An 18,553-nucleotide genomic window follows, 5' to 3' on the forward strand; every position below is an offset into this window, starting at 1 on the left:
TATCATTGGTTACAGACAATAGATCATCTATTGTCATCGGCAGGGTTGTTGCATAAGAATGAATGTCCATCCAATAATCCTGAATGGATGGGAATTCCCAGACCATGTGGAAAAAGGTACCAGTACTATCTCCACATCTAATGCACACATCTGAGGGAAGTCTCCATGTCTGACGGAGATGAAAGGGGTCAGCCGGGGCATAACTAGGAGAGACAGGACCCAATAGCAGACTTCTGAATGAGGCCCCCTTCTCGCTTAAAAATATACATATTACACTTATAAATACAGACACATTTATATACCTACATACTTAAACATACAAATCACTCATACACACACATTTTTACACACTTACACATATTTATACACTCTTAGGCTTAATTCACGCAAAAGTATAGCCCCTCAACTCTCCATAGCAATGCATGGCGCATGACGCCGTAACACTGGGAAAGATAGTCCTATCCTTTCCCCGTATACGAAGCGGTACGGTGTCGCACGTGAGCTGCGCCATATCGCTCCGTGCGCCCATTGCAGGCCTATAGGGGACGTATATACGGCCGCAGGCTTGTGGCCATATATATACGTCCCCCTACGGTCGTGTGAATGTAGCCTTATGCACATACGTACACATATAGAGGATATACACGTTAAATATACACACACAGTGCCATATACAGACGTATTGCGTATATACACACATATAGTATCATACACCATAGACACATACAGCATATACACATCACATACACACATCACAGATACAGCATATATACCACATATATGTTATATACATATCATGCTGAACAATGTGCAGCATAATATGTATCTAATAGTGAACACCCTCCCATCTTTAGTGTCAGGTCGGATGACGGGGCCCCCTGACACTGCGGGCCCCATTGCAGCTGTTACCACTGTTACACCCTGGGGGTCAGGTAAACTCGGTGCAGTCATTTGACCTGTATCAACTGATCACGGGTGCTGATGATCGTGAAGCGCCAATTATATGTGAGTTCCTTAAAGTGGCAGTCCTCCAGTTCAGGGATATCCCTGTGCCTTACCATGAAACTTATCTCTGAGGGTGATGGCAGCGTGTTTGGTAGCTGTTTGTAGAAGGTGGAAGTGGGTTTTGCAAGATCTTTGCTTCTAGCGATAGTCTCCAAAGGACTTTAATTGATTTTAGTTTCTCTTTTCCAAATTGCACCTCCAGTGCATGACGCAGTTGAAGGTATCTATAAACGGCAGTAGGTGCCAGATTAAATTCCTGACTAAGGGATGCAAATGTCCTGAGAATCCCTTTCTGGTACAATTAGGTAAGATATTTGACCTCCTTGCACGCCCAGAATTCAAACTCCGGCGAAGAGTACAACTCGGCAGAAAAGGGTTGCGCCACAAGAGACCAGGCCACCATGTTAGAAGTGTAATGTAACCCACGTACATTCCTACCCCCTATAGAGCTGTACAGGAACAGCAAGGTGAAAGCTGAGGAGTTTGCAGCACAGACAAGACACATGTTGTTTTTTGAAATGCATCCAAACCAAAACCCAACCCCTGGGACTACACAGAGGATTCTGTCAGAGTGCAAGGTAAGTTATAACACACAATTATTTTGTGATACAAATGTTTAGAGAAAGCAGAAAGGCAGATGTGCACTGCAGCTGTAATGGGCTTCCGTAACTTGTCTTAGTGAAAATGAGGTCCTTAGTGACATGTTCCCTTTAAAGTTTTTGAAATCTCAAAATCTAGTTCACTTTATAATTTTTTAATAATTGTATTGTATATTTCATTTTGAAAAAATACCTCTTATGTAAAAAAGAACAGAACTTCTATTGGCAATATACTATCTATTATTTATATTGGGCAACCCCAAACATTTAGCTTAATGGCGGACTGTAGTCTGCAGACAATTGAGAAAAATCAGAACTTTCCTTTTCTTTGCTGCTCAACATCAAGATTCAATATATACTGCTCACAAGGGGTCTGCGGATCTCCTCTTGGTACGTAATGGCAGTCAGGCTTCCTCTGGTGAGCACAAGGAGGGCTGTGCTGTCCTCCAAAGAAATGCCACCACACACCATTACTGACCAACTGCCAGGCCGGTCATGCTGAAGGATATTGCAGGCAGCAGATCGCTCTCCACAACGTCTACAGACTCAGTGTGAACCTGCTTTCATCTATGAAGAGCACAGGACGCCATTGGCGAATTTGCCAATCCTGGTGTTGTCATGCAAATGCCAACCGTCCTGCGCAGTGTTGGGCTATGAGCACATTTCCCGTCTGTGGACATCAGGCCCTCATACCATCCTCATACAGTTGTTTTCTAACCGTTTGTGCAGACACATGCACATTTGTGGCTGCTGGAGGGCATTTTGCAGGGCTCTGGCAGTGCTCCTCCTGTTCCTCCTTGCACAAAGGCGGAGGCAATGGTCCTGCTGCTTGGTTGTGGCCCTCCTACTGCCCCCTCCACATCTCCTGGTGGTCTGGTCCTTCTCCTGGTAGCCCCTCCAACCTCTGGACATTACCAAACTGACACAGCAAACCTTTTGGCCACAGCTCACATTGATGTGCCATCCCGGATTAGTTACACTACCTGAGCCACTTGTGTGGGTCGTAGAGTCCGTCTCATGCTACCCCAAGTGTGAAAGCACCACCAACATTCAAAATTGACCAAAACATCAGCCAGAAAGCATAGGTACTGAGAAGTGGTCTGTGGTCCCCACCTGCAGAACCACTCCTTTATTGAGTGCGTCTTGCTAATTGCCTGTAAAATAGAGTGTCAATCAGTGTTGCTTTCTATGTGGACAGTTTGATTTCACAGAAGACTTCACATTGGCGTTGTCTTTCACGTCTGTGGTTCAGTGATTTCAATGGATGCCTCACAAAGCCATTGATTTCTGTGGGTGTTTTCACATTGGATTGTATTTTCACAGAAAAATTATTTTTAATTAATTTTTTTACTGATGCGGATCACGGAAGGCAATAGAAGTCTATGGGGCTTATTTACTAAGGGTCCGCAGCCGCACTTTCATCGGATTTTCCTACGTATTTGGGGATTGCACGGCTGTGACAGGTATATAACAGGGGATTTTGTCGCACGTGATCGGATTTTGCAGCAGCTGCACTGGCTTTCCTGCAACATAATTTAGGGGGCGGGCGTCGGACAATCAAACTGATTCGGACTGAGCGTGGGATCAGCACTTACATGCACCAGGAAGAAGAAGGTGAACTCCGGGGACCTGAGCGGGGAAGCGACACATGCAGGATATCGGGCGCACGATCTTAGTGAATCGCGGCACAGGGCATTATACTCGGACAATGCACTTTCGGTGAACTCCTCCGTAAGTACATAAGTAAATGTGCCCCTATTTCGGTTTTTTTTCACTGATGAGGCTGAAAAACCAGGTGTGACATTTTCAAAGCAATGTTAAAACTTCAGGTTTTTTTGTGGACGTGAAGACAAAATGGAAGAAAAATGGAGACAAAACGCAACGGCAATGTGAAAGAGCCCTTACTTGGAGTGATATTGTGTTTTAAGTGTTCCTTTTATTTTTTTGAGCAGTGTAGTAACAACATTTTATCTAAATTACAATACATTGAATTACTAAAAAAAAGAAATGCTGCTTTGCTAGAAGTCACTCGTATACTCACAGTGAGTACTTTAAAAACGTATTTTATTAAAACACTACGCGTTTCGGTCCCGGTCTGGGACCTTCCTCTGCCCGATGGTTTAAACGAAGTAATAGAATTCGTTTAATAGCATACTTTTTATACATACCCCGTAATAGAGCAATGTGATAACCCCCCACGGTCAACAAGAGCCCATAAGAGCCCGATACAGCTAGGTAGACATGGAATCACGTAAAACCAACAACTTCCGGCAGTTGCTTAGTTACTATAAACAAATCGTCGAGAACACATGTCACTCTAATACCACATGACCGCTATTCCAAAAATAAAAACAAATAAAAACATTTCACATACCAACATAGACTTAATATATTTTAATGTGTATCTCTATGTCCTTTCATATATAATTATATATTTTTTTATACATTTATGCTTATTTTAGAAATTGTGAGTGTCGGCTCGCGATGTCATTTCCGCTATACGTCACTCTGACGTCAGTCTTTTATTGTATATATGTCTGGATGCAAACACATCCAAGAACAGATGTATTTTACACCTGAGGAAGGTCCCAGACCGGGACCGAAACGCGTAGTGTCTTAATTAAATACGTTTTTAAAGTACTCACTGTGAGTATACGAGTGACTTCTAGCAAAGCAGCGCCGTGACAAACGAGATTCTCCATTCCACGTGCATCTTCTTCGTCTGCTTGTTGGTCCATCTTCCTGGGAGAACGGACCATCATACATTCTCGTGGCTGTCAGCTTTGCCGATGCCCAAATACATCCAGATATCCTCAACAACAGAGGTGCTCATCGTCACGCTTTGACTCCCCCACAAACCAGGTGAGAGTTACATTCCAGCATTTCTTTATTGCTCCATTGGGGAAACACTTGAGTCTTTTTTGCGCTTTTTGTCTCCCCTGTTCCTTTCCTCCCATCCCGAGAGAAACACTCGGACCCAGTATCCATTTGTAAAAAAAAGAAATGAAAAATTTGCTTTCATCAATAATTACATTTCTACATATTTCTTCCATACAAAATAATCAACGCTAAGAAAATATGGTAATCTAAAAGGGTTGGTTTCCAGACTAATAGGTAGCCCCTATGACACAACCACTTTAAAGGACATCCTAGATGACTCCTATAACTCTCCTGGTCGTCTTCTTTTGTGCATTAAACTGTTTTATCACATCCCAGAAAAGGCGCCATTCTTGAACATAGCATTGTATAGAATATGCAAATGAGCCACATCTACTCTGGCTTATATTACCTGAGCACCTCCTAGCTCCAGAAGCTGCCAATTTATTAAAGCCCCCATTATTTAAATTTTATCCGGGTCCTGCCCTTGCATCTATAAAACTGCCGGTGACGTCAGTCAGCAGTCTGAATTTTGAGGAGACTTTCCTGGCTTGTAGCTGACTCGAAAAGGAGTATGGTTACGCAAGGAAAGTCTCAGAGCGCATGCGCAAGACTTGCAGGCTGCCAGCTCATGTCTCCAGCAGTCTGAGCGATACTTGGGACCCATCTAAAATTAAAATACACGGAGCGTGAACAAATTATCCGCCCATGAAGCCAGGAGCTGCTCACGTGACATAAACCCAAGTTCCTCTCGCTCATTTCCATATTATATATAACAATTTTTCAAGAATGTCGTCATTCTGGAATGTAATGTTATGTAATGGAAGGCCAGTTATAGGAGTCTACTATCAGTATATCGGATGGTAGATATCCTTTCAGTCATCATTGTTTTAAAGGGATGATTAATTTTGATTAATTCTGATTAATCAGCAGGTGCTGGTCTAAAGCAACAAAATAGCTTCTCCCCATTCACCCCGATCCAACCTAGTGTCTTCTATCACCAGAATCTATCATCAACAATGATGTCATACAAACAGCACCCAGCAATGCAGCCAATCATTGGCCTCCGTTGTGTTTGGCTGTCAACAGCCAAACACAACAAAGGAGACCAAGACCAGTGGAGACCAAGACCAGTGGAGACCAAGACCAGTGGAGACCAAGACCAGTGGAGACCAAGACCAGTGGAGACCAAGACCAGTGGAGACCAAGACCAGTGGAGACCAAGACCAGTGTTGGCTGGAAAGTCTGTGCTGCAGAAAAGGAGAGAGGGAAGTACAATCTTTTGTTATTTTAGACCAGTTCCTGCAAATAATCCAAAACTAATTCTGGACAACCCATTTAATATAAGCTTACACCTGTGCTACGTATCCCATTGACCTACTGAAAATGTTACAAGAACTGCAACCAATTGCCTATAAAAAAAAATTCCACTGCTCTTCTGTTTTCAGTGTCAATTTAAAAGAATGGAACATTAATCCACGACTCCAGAATCGGCAGTATAACCTCCAATGCATATTTTTAATCTTTGTCTACGTTTCCTTTGATGGGAGGTTCTTGAAAGTACCAGTTTAATTTAAACTGGTTGTAGGTTCATCTACGAGGGATGGCACAGATTTCATGGGGTAATGGGGCATTGGTAAATCCTATGGCAGGGGTGAGCTCCAGCTTTGCTCCAGGTGGGGCCTGGAATGTGAAGTTCTGTAGAAGGGTCGTGAAGAACAGGAAAATTTCCATTTTTGCCAAGTTTTCTCCGGCACAACTTCTTTTACCTGGATAAAACAAACAGACAATTAAAAGTGTAAAATTGTGCCAATCCTACTTCTCAAACCGCAGAGGCTGCTGTGATCACAGGACAGAAACCAGAAAATCACCAGCGGGCTTCTTGAATATTAAATTACCCAGCATGCAATTACCCAGAGTCCAATATTGGGGAGGGGGGGGGGGTTGAACTCAAAATTGTTTTTAGAAGCCGTAAATTATTAAAAAGCTATTTTTAAAGGTAAAATAGTGCTGCATATTTTTCTTTTCTTTTCATATCTTATTTTTTTTAACTCACATTCAAACATAGGATATTCTTGTAACATCTGTATCTTGGTCTTCTGCAGTTCGTGCTGTTTGGTTGAGAAGATGCTGGATTCTATCTATTGCTTTTCATTTGTTTGAACAGTGCTCTATTTGCTGGACTGCTAACTCTGCAATCCTTGTTCTGAGCCAGCTAGGGTTAAGGTTCTTACCCTTTCAGAGCCCTGCCCCTTGCACATGGTCATACCCTGATAAAAACCCTGTGTGTTCTTACCTCCATTACGAATTTTAAGTTGGTATTTCCATCTTCTTGACTGTGCTTTGCTTGCCATTTGTTTGTACGTCTGGTGTTTTAATATTTGGCTTACATTCCTTGACTATTCTCCTGTGTATTTGATTGTGTACTTTATATGCCATCTCAGTTGTGACCCGGATTGTCAACCTCCCCTTTGTGTTATATGTTTGTCTGTCCGATTATTTGCCTACGTTTTAGTGTAGGAAATACTGTCTTTGTGGTTGTCCCATATCACCTCAGATGTACAGAGGCAAGCAGGCAGGGCTGTTGGGGGGCTGGAGTTTTAGAGTCCACTGTCCTTTCTATCACCTAGTAATAGTAGAACTAGTAAACTTTCATTCCTCACCCACCAGCAGAAAGTTGTTATTGTGTGTCCTGTTAAAGAAGGCAGGAACTGCAGGACAGACATGGTCACTACTATGTCACATTTTTTAAATTCTTGATTTAGAGACTAATTAATTAAAACTACTAATGCTGCTGTGATCATATTGGAAACCAAAAATGAAAAACAAAATTGAAGGTGATCAGGGAAAGATTTGAGGTTTAGTACTGTGCAGTTAACTATTAGGCTACATTCACACGACTGTATGGAGGACATATATATGGCCGATATACGTCCTCCATAGACGGCAATGGGTGCACGGCGCCCTACGGGAGCGGTACGGTGCTGCACTCGTGGGGCACCGTACCGCTCCATACCCGGGAAAAAGATAGGACCTGTTCTATCTTTTCCCGCAATACGGCGGCGGCATGTATTGCTATGGAGAGGGGCTGTATGGATAGCTGTGCTCACCTCCTCCTCCTCTCCCCGTGCACTGCCGTTGCCCAGTACGGTACGGGCGGGCAACGGCAGTGTGAATGTAGCCTTAGAGATTTGCAAACCCAAACTTTCACTTTCCGGTGAACCCCATGCAACCCAGACATATTGCCAGATTGGCTGCCAAACAGCCGATCCTTTGATTTAACATCCCTACCTAGAATCCATGGCTGTGATTGGCCAAGGAGACACCCCTGGCCAATCAAAGCCATGGCTAGTTGCATTAATATACTGGACTGACTGTTTGGGAGCATATCTGAGTATGCGTCCCAGTTGCCTTTCGCGCATCCAAACGGAAAGTTTAGACCTGCAACTATATAAACTCACTGTTCAGTATGAAGGGGGGATATTATGGTTACCTAATGAGAAGGGGATGAAAGCTTCATTCTTCTTAAACTTTCCATTTGAATCAAGAAAATGTCCAGGATAAAAGTCTTCTGGTTTCTCAAAGTAATCTTTATCTCTCAGAGCGGAGTGCAGCAATGGGATGACAATCGTGCCCTGGGGGGGAATGTGAATATACATATATGCATGTTACCTCATTATAATGTAACCCGTGACAAAATTAAAAGGGGTTTTCTAGCCAAGTTACTTTATGACAAATAGGGTTTGTTGTCCCACTCCCTTGCTCTGGTAGCAATGCTCCTTTAACTACTGGAAAGAATGCAAATAAATGGAAAACTCCTTGGAAAACTTATTTGCATTCTTCCCAGAATTTCCTAGTGGAGCATCTATGGCTTTAAGTCTCCACGCACCTTTAAGGTGGCCTTAATTAGCAATCTCTCCTTAAGGAGAACACCTACTGTCTGACCTTAGTCAATAGCCTCTCACACAGCCAAGTCCGTTCCCTACGCTGTATTGAGGAGACCCAACCAGGTGGAGATAGTGCTGTCTACAGTTGGGAGTCTGTTCCTAATGGAATAGATACACTGGTTTGGCTTAATCCCACAACATGTTTATAGACTTCTTGTAGATCATACTTGGTGTTAAGGAGGCTGCCTTTCAAGGTAGCAAAAGGAGGTATTGTTTTCCATTTAACACCTTGGAAAACTTACTTGCATTCTTCCCACAATTCCCTAGTGGAGCATCTATGGCTTTAAGTTTCCACATGCCTTTAAGGTGAGCTTAATTGGCAATCTCTCCTTAAGGAGAACACCTACTGTCTGACCCTTAACTACTGTAATGCACTTTCTCCTGACACCAAACGAAACATTAGGAGAGGCCATTGCCTGATTGGCTGAGTGTCCTCCGCTAGGATTTGCTGTTATATGATGAGACACCTAGGAAGTGCAATGGTCATGTGTATGTATAATTATAGTATCTGCTCACTTTTGGAAGAAAATAGTCTCTGAAAGTAATATCTTTTGTGGTTGCATGTGGGATACTTCCAGGTACAATGTCTCCAAATCTTTGAATTTCATGAATGACGGCATCAGTATACGGCATTTCCTTCCTGTGTTCAACTTGTGGTTGAGCAAAACCTATAACATTTTCAATCTCATCTTGCACTTTTCCTGTTAGGTAAAAGAAATACATTTTTCTTAGAAATAAAAATATTTTGTTAACAAAATGAAACAAAATTACAACTATTAAATGAATTACAATAAGCAATTGTATTGAGGGGTGAGTGTAGTGCCCATTATTGTACCACAAAATAAAAACTTGTCAATTTTTAAATTTAAAAGTCTAATTTCCCTTATGTTTCCATACTAATGAACATCAAGAAATTATTAAAAGGCCATACATTGTACCAAGTCCCTTAAAAGGGAATCTATCACCATGATGAAGGACTGCATGCAAATGAGCCTGAGGGGCTCCATAGGCGTTAGAGCCTGGAGCCCCTTTAGGTTATCCTCTAATTATAATATATTGTTAATAGTCCAGGGCCCTTTGTATAAAAGAAAAAGAGATTAACTTATGGGCATTCTAATGCTCCTTAATACGGGTGTGACCTCTACCTCCCATCAAGTTATGCCCCTCCTAACTTCATATAACAACACCACAAACTTTTTTTCATGTATTTAGCTGTTGGTCCTACATGGTTACTTACTCTGGATGTCAGGATATTTCATCATTAACAATAGACCCCATCGCAGAGTAGTTGAGGTGGTCTCCATTCCAGCAGCAAATAGATTGCTGACCAGTTTGCCCAGGTTTTTATGGGTAAAATATAATGTAGATTCTGGCTTTCCCTACATAAGAATATCGAAAATCAGTACAAAATAATAAATAATGATGATAAATATTTTAAAAGGGTTGAAAAAAAGTATGGAAGCAACTAAATAATGATTAAACTATTTATATTATTTTTCTCATTTTATATCCATCATAATATGGTAGCCCCCCGCCCCCCTTTGAACAACTTATACTACACCTCTTGTTGTTTCGCGAGGAAGGCATCAATGAGGTTCCTCGGATTGTTAATATCCAGTTCTTCCTCCTTTCTGGTGAACGTGTCTCGTACAAACTTCTGCATCTCAATGTTGTTTTTAGAGATTTTTTGATGGCTCCCAGGTAGCCAGCCAATCAGTGAGGGATAACTGTTGTACAGCTTTAATGCAAAAATTAACATGGATCAATTATAAACTTGTATATGACAAATACAATAAACGCATCTGATCACTAGTCGTGTCACTTGAGTGGGTGCAGTGGGTACAATTTTACCCAAACCATCGCCAGTTACTCTTCTGGCCCTATAGGTCTGCTGCCAATAAAGATTATTGGCCAACTATCATGGTCATGTGATTTTGCTTGAGGCCCCCCACACAACAGATCCTCTCTGATGAATGAATAGAAGCCATGTTTATTGTCAGGGTCTTTAATTAGATGATTTTCTATCCAACCTATAAACAACTATTCAAGATGCATTTTGGAAACAGCTTAGATACAGTCGGTTAGCTCCGTATTACATAATATCCCTATAGTGGAAACTTGGAAACTGCGACTCAGCTCCATGAAGAATGAATTCTTGTGTAACTGAAGCTCAGATCCAGTGACTCGGCTCTATGTATGGTAGACACCGCCATAATATTGTATGTATATACCAGCTGTACATAGTGAGATATGATTACACTCCAGTTATATCCAGTGACATCTTCTCTGAATGTAGTGAGAATTGACTAAAAAAGGAGAACATTGCATCTCAAGCAGCTGCATATTTCTGTATAGACTTAGTGAAGTTGGCTCCACCTTTTCAAATCTAACAAAATGTTTAAAATGTTTTTTTACCGCAATCGTTTTTAAGATATTAATAAAAGTTTGCAGTGGTCATTAGAGGTCAACCAGCCCCCCCCCTCAAAATTATCCAAATGAAACAAAACTGGTTCTAATCAACAAAATATTAATATTAAAAGAAATATTAACAACTGTAAAAGGTCAAAAGGTCAGCCGGACAACCACATTAACCGAATTAAACAAAACTGGTGTCAAACGTTTGTGCTGCTAATGTATTGATCAATTTTCCCTTACAAAGTACAATGTAAAAATCTAAAATGGGGGGGGGGGGGAAGGAACGTTTCTTACTGCTGAACTCACTCCTGACTTCAACATCGGCCCACAAAAAAAGCAACAAAGTGGTTCTCCAGGCATTAAGGGGTTATTTTTACATCCTGTAGAAGCCTTTTAAGATCTTCATAAAGAAAACTCTTATTCCTATGCCACTGTTTTTATGTTATTATATTAGAAAAATTGTTGTTGCTTGAAAACAATGGTTAATAGTTCTAAACAAATTCTAGTGTTATCCCAGGAATAGCGTTACCAGAGAGTCTTTTGAGGTCATTATATACAATTAAAGGGGCACCTTCAGACCTTTCAGACCCGCCAAATATCTGTGCAAAGTGGCTGCCGTGCTTCAGTGAGCGCTACCTTTTCTTCTGCTGGCCTGGATGTAACAGTGACTAATAACAGCTGAGGTCAGCAATTTCCTATTCCAGATAATGGAGTGTGGTCACCATACACGCTGCACTTATACATAGCCATTCCCTTTCCTATTCCGTAGATGAATACATACCCGGATCATTATGCTCTCCATGATCCTGATGTTATCATTCACTAAATTCATGAGCTTCAATATAGTAGGATCATCATAGTCATATCTGTATTCCATCAGTATGGAGACAATTATGTTGGCCACAGCGGCGTTTATGATGGTTTGATTATTAAAAGGTTTTCCTGAAAACAAAAACGTGGGATATTTCTGAATGAAAGGTTTGTGAGGTTTTTTTTTTTTAGTTTTTCATTTCAATTTGAACTTTTTACCTAGTTAGTGTGACCCTCTAGTCCAAACTAAAAATTCCCATAGTCAAGTAGAGTGAATAGACCTGGGGCCTTCTGTATGAAAGTTGTGCCCTTATTTGTCCATTATAGAGACATGTTTCCAGGTCACAAAAATATGATATGAAAGTCCCTTACATAGGTGATAAGACCCTTGACAATGGCATGACCATGTGATTAACCTCATGTCTTGAAGGGGGCTTAGATATTCATGACATCATCAACTTTCACTCCATTTCCTTCAAAAGACTTGATAGGATTCAGCAGCACCCTGGTAAATTATAGCCATTGCTAGTTGCCAGGAGCATGAATTTGCTGGATTGGCCACCAATTCGGAAATATGGCTGGGTCAGATGGTCAGACCTGTACGCCGAACTTGATCATCGGGTTCGCTCATCTCTAGTTCTGGATCCTTAAAACATCCCATTAACCAGTATGCTGGGTTTGTAGGTTGACTTATCCCCCCCCCATGCATCCATAATAAAAATGAAAACTATTTGATTCAAGAACACCTATTGTTTTATGTATGCAGCTCCTTTGTATACTCCTATCTCCATGGTAACATACACAATGAGTTGAACATACTCACCTTTATAAGAGCTGAATGTCTTCAGTAAACATTCACACTCCTCCATGATCTGATCCTCGATGCCCTTCTTCCCCATTCCAAAGTCCCGTAATGTGGACAGAGTGAACCTTCTCATGGCTTTCCAGGTCTCTCCGTTAGACAATAGGATGCCTGTAAGAAATGAAGGAGATCACATAGCTGTTCCTGTCCCGATTCAGCCTTGAAGATTTTTACATAAAGCAAGAGCCTTATAAGTCGTTGGCCAGCACATTTTTGCATCCCTGCACATGGGACATAATTGATCTGTTATCAAAGATATTAGTGCACATTATGAATTTGCCGCCTGATGAATTAAAACTTTGGTCTAACTGTAACTCTTCCTGCAAAAAACTAGACCTTACTTGTCCATTTGGCTGTTAAAAGGTTTTTTTTTTTTAAATGTATAATATTAATGTTATTCCTACGAGTTTATGGAGCTTCCCCTTCTTAGAAAATGTGCAGTTGGTTGCTGGGTCTTTGGCAAAGATGGAAATACATCCTTAATGTCAAACATGGCCGACACATGATTACACAATGGCTTTAGTGGACAATCCTACTAGGAGTTCCGGGATCAGCCAAGTGTAGTTCTACTTTGCCGGAAGTTATAGTTACAGAATTGGTGAAGTGCAGTTACAAAACTTATGCTACACTGGCTTTGCCCTATATGCGGGGTCCACGTTTACTTCAAGTCCCCAAAATGCCAAAACCAACTCATTGTAATCTGAAGGAAAACCCTTATTTTGCCGCTCTCCCAGAAATGAAGGACTACACCATCATTAACTACAAGGATAAACGATAACATTTTGGAATAAAATACATTAAAATATTTTTTTTGGAACCTTTAAATTTTGACCTCCTTTGATGGTAACAAATATTTACCGTGGTCATCAGATACTTTAATTCCAATTGGTGTGACCGGTCTTCCAGCAAATTCCTCAGCGTTATTGATGAGAGCTTCTTTCACGGTGTCGAAACCACACAGGACAACGAGCCTCTGCGCCCCCAGATAGACACTGAATACCGGGCCGTACTTCTTCGATAACTAGGAATAGAGGAGAGTGAGTACTAGTGTAGGCAACATAGCAGCGGTGTCAAAACTACTACTCTTAGAGCCCGCTAGGAGTTGAAGTATTTCAAAAGAGTTGAGAGTGGAGGAACAAGAGTGCATGTCCAGTGGGGGAGAGAAAGGCCCCGTAGAGAGTAAGAATGCTACTCTAACATTTCGTTAACTGCATGTGTTACCACAATGTTAGTGCATGAGTTAACATCGTGTTAATTATTTTGTTCTGTAGATGGAAATGTTAACATTTAATGTTAATGTTTCCTTAGGCAAATCTCTCTTCAGCTGCTAAACGCCACGTGAGGCTGCACTGTCAACTGTTCACCCTCAAGTGGGTGTACACTGGGGGTCGGTACATATATCAGACACATAAATCAAGTTTGTCAGAGTAATTTGCTCACGTCCAAGCAACCTAAGATTTAGAATTTCTTGGGTAGGTTGTAAAATGTATGCACATATGTGACTTTTTGGAAAATTCTACAACCTTTTGGATTGGCTCCTTGACCATGTCTGACTTGTCATCCGAATAAAGGACAAATCTTTTTACCTCCATGAAGGAATTTTGGGGTTTCAAAGTGTTTATCACGTGCATATTCCCAATAATCGGTAACGGCATTGGTCCAGGTGGAAAGTTTATGCTTCTTTTCTGATTCTTATAAAACTTGACTAGAAATATGATGACGACAAAGGACACGAGAACGGAGATGAGGCCCATGGTGACAACGTCCACCAAGAATCTAGAAAAAGGGGACAAATATACAATGGGTTAATCTATTTTATACAGTTAATTCCATTTAAACTTCACATCATTTTGACCACTAGATGGAGCCTTTTGGCATTGTACTTTTAGTAATGGTAATAGAGACCATGGAGGAGTTTTAGCAGGACTTGTTTTCTGATGTACAAGTCCTGAAATATTTGCCTTTGCTAGGAAATGAGCAGAAATTGCTATTACTTTCCCCTTCTAGGTCGGCACGGAGGGGCGTGAAGGGTAAGGTGGACTGGCACAGGGTTTGTTATACCTGTGCATTTGATGTATACAGCAGCCGGCTTTAAAGAATGTATTTCTATACCAAACATTTTTCAACTACCAATTAGTCAAATGGCCAGTTAATATTCCACTCTCATCCAAATGTATGGGGCTGAGCTGCAATACAAAACGTCTTCACTGCGAAAAAATTTGTGATCCTCTCTCTGCTTCTATGCCAGTGTAGCGATAAATCCCCACCTTCTGCTTTGAGTGTTGCTATTTTTTAGATTATCTAATATATAAAGCTGAGTCTATGTGTGTATATGTATGTATGTGTGTGTATGTGTGTATGTCCGCTAAAGGATTCTGCACCGTCGTGTTTGCAGTCACCAAATTTTGCGCAGCCACTCCCTGTGTCTCAGGGAACGTCATAGATTCGGTTTTGAGCCGAAATTTTAACCCCAACCTTTCCAAAAATCCACTTATTAACCAACATGTACAGGAGACATTGTCTGCTTCTGCTGTGGCAGTTAGAAGCTGAGCCGTGAGTGGCTGCTGTTCTGCCACAGGTCATTAATATGAGCTCTGAGCTGTGATTGGTTACTATAGGCAATGAGTAGACCCTGATGTCTGAGGCAATATGGATACAGAGATACAGAGACAGGGGGATATGTATCAGAAGTGTCTGAGGTAAAACTGTGTCCAAGTTGCCCATGGAAACCAATCAGAGATCAGCTGTAATTTTATAAACAGCTATTCAAAAATGAAACTTGAGCTCTGATTGGTTGCCATGGGCAACTAGAGCAGTTCTGTTCAGACACTTCTGATAAATCTCTCCATAGACAAAGTGAGAAAAGGAGACCGACACAGTCAATGGAAAGAGGGTGCCCGATATTGACAGTCACTGGAAAGAGGGTGCCCGAGATTGACAGTCACTGGAAAGAGGGTGCCCGAGATTGACAGTCACTGGAAAGAGTGCCCGAGATCGACAGTCAGAGACTGTCTATAGATACATATAAATAATTTTTTTGTTAACCCATTCATCATTTATTTATTATCCCGGGCAGTGCCTGGAGCTAAAGCTAGTATATTCTGATTCTAGGCAGTGAGGCTAGTACAGAACTAATCTAACACAAGCAGAAGTGGCATTTAGTAACATACAAAACTTCATGACAAATTTTCTCAGCATTGACTGATCACAGCCAAATTTGCCCCTTGAGTCTTCAGCTCTTTGCAACACATTTCCACTTAAAACAAAATAGTCACTCACAGTATACAGTTCCTTGAATAACAAATATGTCCCGCACTGCGCTCCTAAATAAAATAAACATAGTCCGCACAACTAAATAGAACATTTTATGCCCCACACCTATATCATACATACACCTCACAACATCTGACCATACTATGCCCCTGCGTATATTATATAAACTCCTCACACCACAACTAACCATACACCCCCACACATTTCATACATACCCATCACACCCCAAGTGACCACACTGTAACACAAAATTTATCATTATATACCCATCACACCACAACTGACCACACTGTTACCTGTGTCGCCCCAGCAGCCTCCATATCCTCCTCTGCTGAGCAGGCTTCTGTGTGACTACATCATTGTGATGCCCTGGTCCTTAAGGCCGGTGCGAGCAGAAGTTAGAAGCCACGTCATGCCACAAACAATCACATATGGCTGGATTTGATATTACAAGTTAATTTTTACTTTAAAGGGGTTGATTACTCGAAAACTATTTTACTTCCTGTACACATATTTAAATAAAATCCCACAGGATTAACAGGGTTATAGGACATTCTTAAAAATTTTTATTGTTTTTGGTTCAAGTATCACAGTGTCCGTCAGTTACTTTACTGGTCGTGACAGAATTTCCAGCAGTTATTGGACCCACTTCAGCAAATCAGTGGCATCAATGAGGAAAAGTACTGGAGGTTCAATTTCTGCCTGTTTTTGTCTATGAGAACGTGAATAATTTGGATGCCACATGTTTATCATCCCTGTGCCATCCACATACTGTATCTCATCTGTAAATCCAAACATAGACAAATATTGTGCCATCTATACGTGCAAAACATGTTGGGATTTTTTTCCCTCGCTTTGCAAATTTTTCGGGCAATTAGTAAATTTGAGACTTTGGTCCAAAGAGCAACAGAAAAAAAAATAAACAATAGACTCACCCCAAAGGTAAATCAGGCCCAAAACCTTACAAAAAAACCCCCTCAAAACCAAAATTTTTACAGACTTAAGATAACTGCCCCCCCAGTGTGCTTATTCCTGACCTCGTGCATTACAGTGGAAGACGTGCTATTGGGGTGCAGCTCCTCACTGTGGAGTTTCAATTGCAGAACGCAATTAAAATTGAGACCTGTCAATCTGTGGACTAGCCTGCCTCAGGCGCTGGTCACAGCAGGGACAGCAGAGCGCTTCAAGAAGGGTCTAGATGCCTTTTTACACCTAAATAACATTGATGGTTACGTTATATAGAATTGTTTCCCCTAAATCCCTTCCTCATCCAATCCCTTCCCTTCCTTGGTTGAACTTGATGGACAAATGTCTTTGTTTCAACCATATAAACTATGAAACTATAAAATGCCACGTGAGAGCACAACCCGACTTTTGCAATAGAGTGGTTATCCCCTCCACTATACTATAGGAAGATAGCAATGAATGAGTTAATTCTGATCTAATGTTAACCCATTTAATCAGAAGTTATAAAAAATACCATTAAAGGGCATCCACTACTAGGATGATGGACAGTATGCAAATGAGCCTCACGGACCCCATAGGTCTTAATAAAGCCCGGAGCCCCTCAGGCTCATTTGCATATGCAACACCCTCGCCGATGCAATGGCGAGTGGGTGCTTGCGAATAAGCCCCATAACAACATCACCACATCACAAAGGGGAAATTGCAGTGGTTAATCCTGCCTGGCAAGGCAGATGTTAATCTGTGATGTAATAATGTCAATCAATATCTGTGTTACATCCTGTCTCTGTGAACTGAGAGGTAATTGGAGGAGCAGCCACCACCTGACCAAAGGGAGGTAATAAAACCCCCTGGCCAGGAATGTTCTAGAGAACACTCCGAGAGAAGCCTCTCTCAGGAGAGAGAGGAGAGCAGTCTCTCCCAGAAGGGAGAAGAGACCGGTCCTAGTCAGGCCCTCTGGGTCTGCAGGACGCAAGCAGAGAGTAGTTAGCTGAGCAGTAGCTCAGAGTCTCTAGCACACCAGACCAGTGCAGGAAGAGCCTAGCCCCTGCCTGAAGTGGAGAATAAGACTAGAGTTAGTGTAGTGAGGAAAGGGGTATCATCCTACCTTCAAGGGTGATACCTGAAGAGATCCAGGACCGAGCTGAAGCCTCCTCTAAGGACACAGCTGCCTCCCAGCCTGCCCTATACATCCAGGCTGGTGAACTACATCCTGTGGCTCCCTCCAAATACCTCTCCAGTACTCCACCATCTTGTTAAAGGCACGTTTGCTGCGGTTCCTGCGGTTCCAATAAAGAACTGTAAGTGTTTCTGTTCAACCTCTGCCTCCATCTGGTCCCTGCTACTACCCCTGCCTACATCACCGGCACCCTGTCCATCACCCAGAGACTCACACTCGGGACATTAAGGGGTTGCCCCAGGGAGATCCGCTATAGCAGCCTCTCCCTCATCTTTTCTTGCCAACACCACCCTGCTGGAGACCTGCCAGGCTGTAGGACAGCCCTCCGGTTCCCCCGTACCAAGCACCGTGACAATAGCGTGCTTAGGCCGCAACCGCCAGCCACTCCGGTACAGCGGGCCCCGGCTGTCTCCAGGCCTCACCTCAAGGGCTAGGCCCCGGTGGGGGATGTTGCACATATATTCCTTCATCCTGGTGGTAGATGTCCTTTTAAGTCTAGGAAATTTTCCCGATTCCCCATGGTTCAAGCATCACAGCACCTGTCAGTTTGTGACTTTCCCAGATGTGCCGGAACGGACAACAGTCAGGGGACCCACTTCCGAAAAGCAGTGGCATCAGCATC

The 18,553-nt window shown here is 42.1% G+C and overlaps 1 protein-coding gene across 1 annotated transcript in view; it reads right to left on the bottom strand.

The window, feature by feature from the left end:
- The window catches only part of LOC140122939 (uncharacterized), a 360,094-nt gene extending 345,730 nt beyond the window's left edge, over nt 1-14,364 (bottom strand). The window contains exons 1-11 of the mRNA XM_072144182.1: nt 14,360-14,364; nt 14,102-14,291; nt 13,374-13,536; nt 12,477-12,626; nt 11,625-11,785; nt 9,990-10,166; nt 9,666-9,807; nt 8,945-9,129; nt 7,975-8,116; nt 6,080-6,250; nt 5,597-5,731 (exon numbers count right to left, since the gene is read on the bottom strand). Coding sequence (XP_072000283.1) covers nt 5,597-5,731; nt 6,080-6,250; nt 7,975-8,116; nt 8,945-9,129; nt 9,666-9,807; nt 9,990-10,166; nt 11,625-11,785; nt 12,477-12,626; nt 13,374-13,536; nt 14,102-14,291; nt 14,360-14,364 — 1,621 coding nt within the window. The remainder of the gene's footprint in view (nt 1-5,596; nt 5,732-6,079; nt 6,251-7,974; nt 8,117-8,944; nt 9,130-9,665; nt 9,808-9,989; nt 10,167-11,624; nt 11,786-12,476; nt 12,627-13,373; nt 13,537-14,101; nt 14,292-14,359) is intronic.
- Between the last annotated feature and the right edge of the window lie 4,189 nt (nt 14,365-18,553).

Source organism: Engystomops pustulosus, chromosome 3 (assembly GCF_040894005.1).
Source record: "Engystomops pustulosus chromosome 3, aEngPut4.maternal, whole genome shotgun sequence".
Classification (NCBI taxonomy): Eukaryota; Metazoa; Chordata; class Amphibia; order Anura; family Leptodactylidae; genus Engystomops; species Engystomops pustulosus.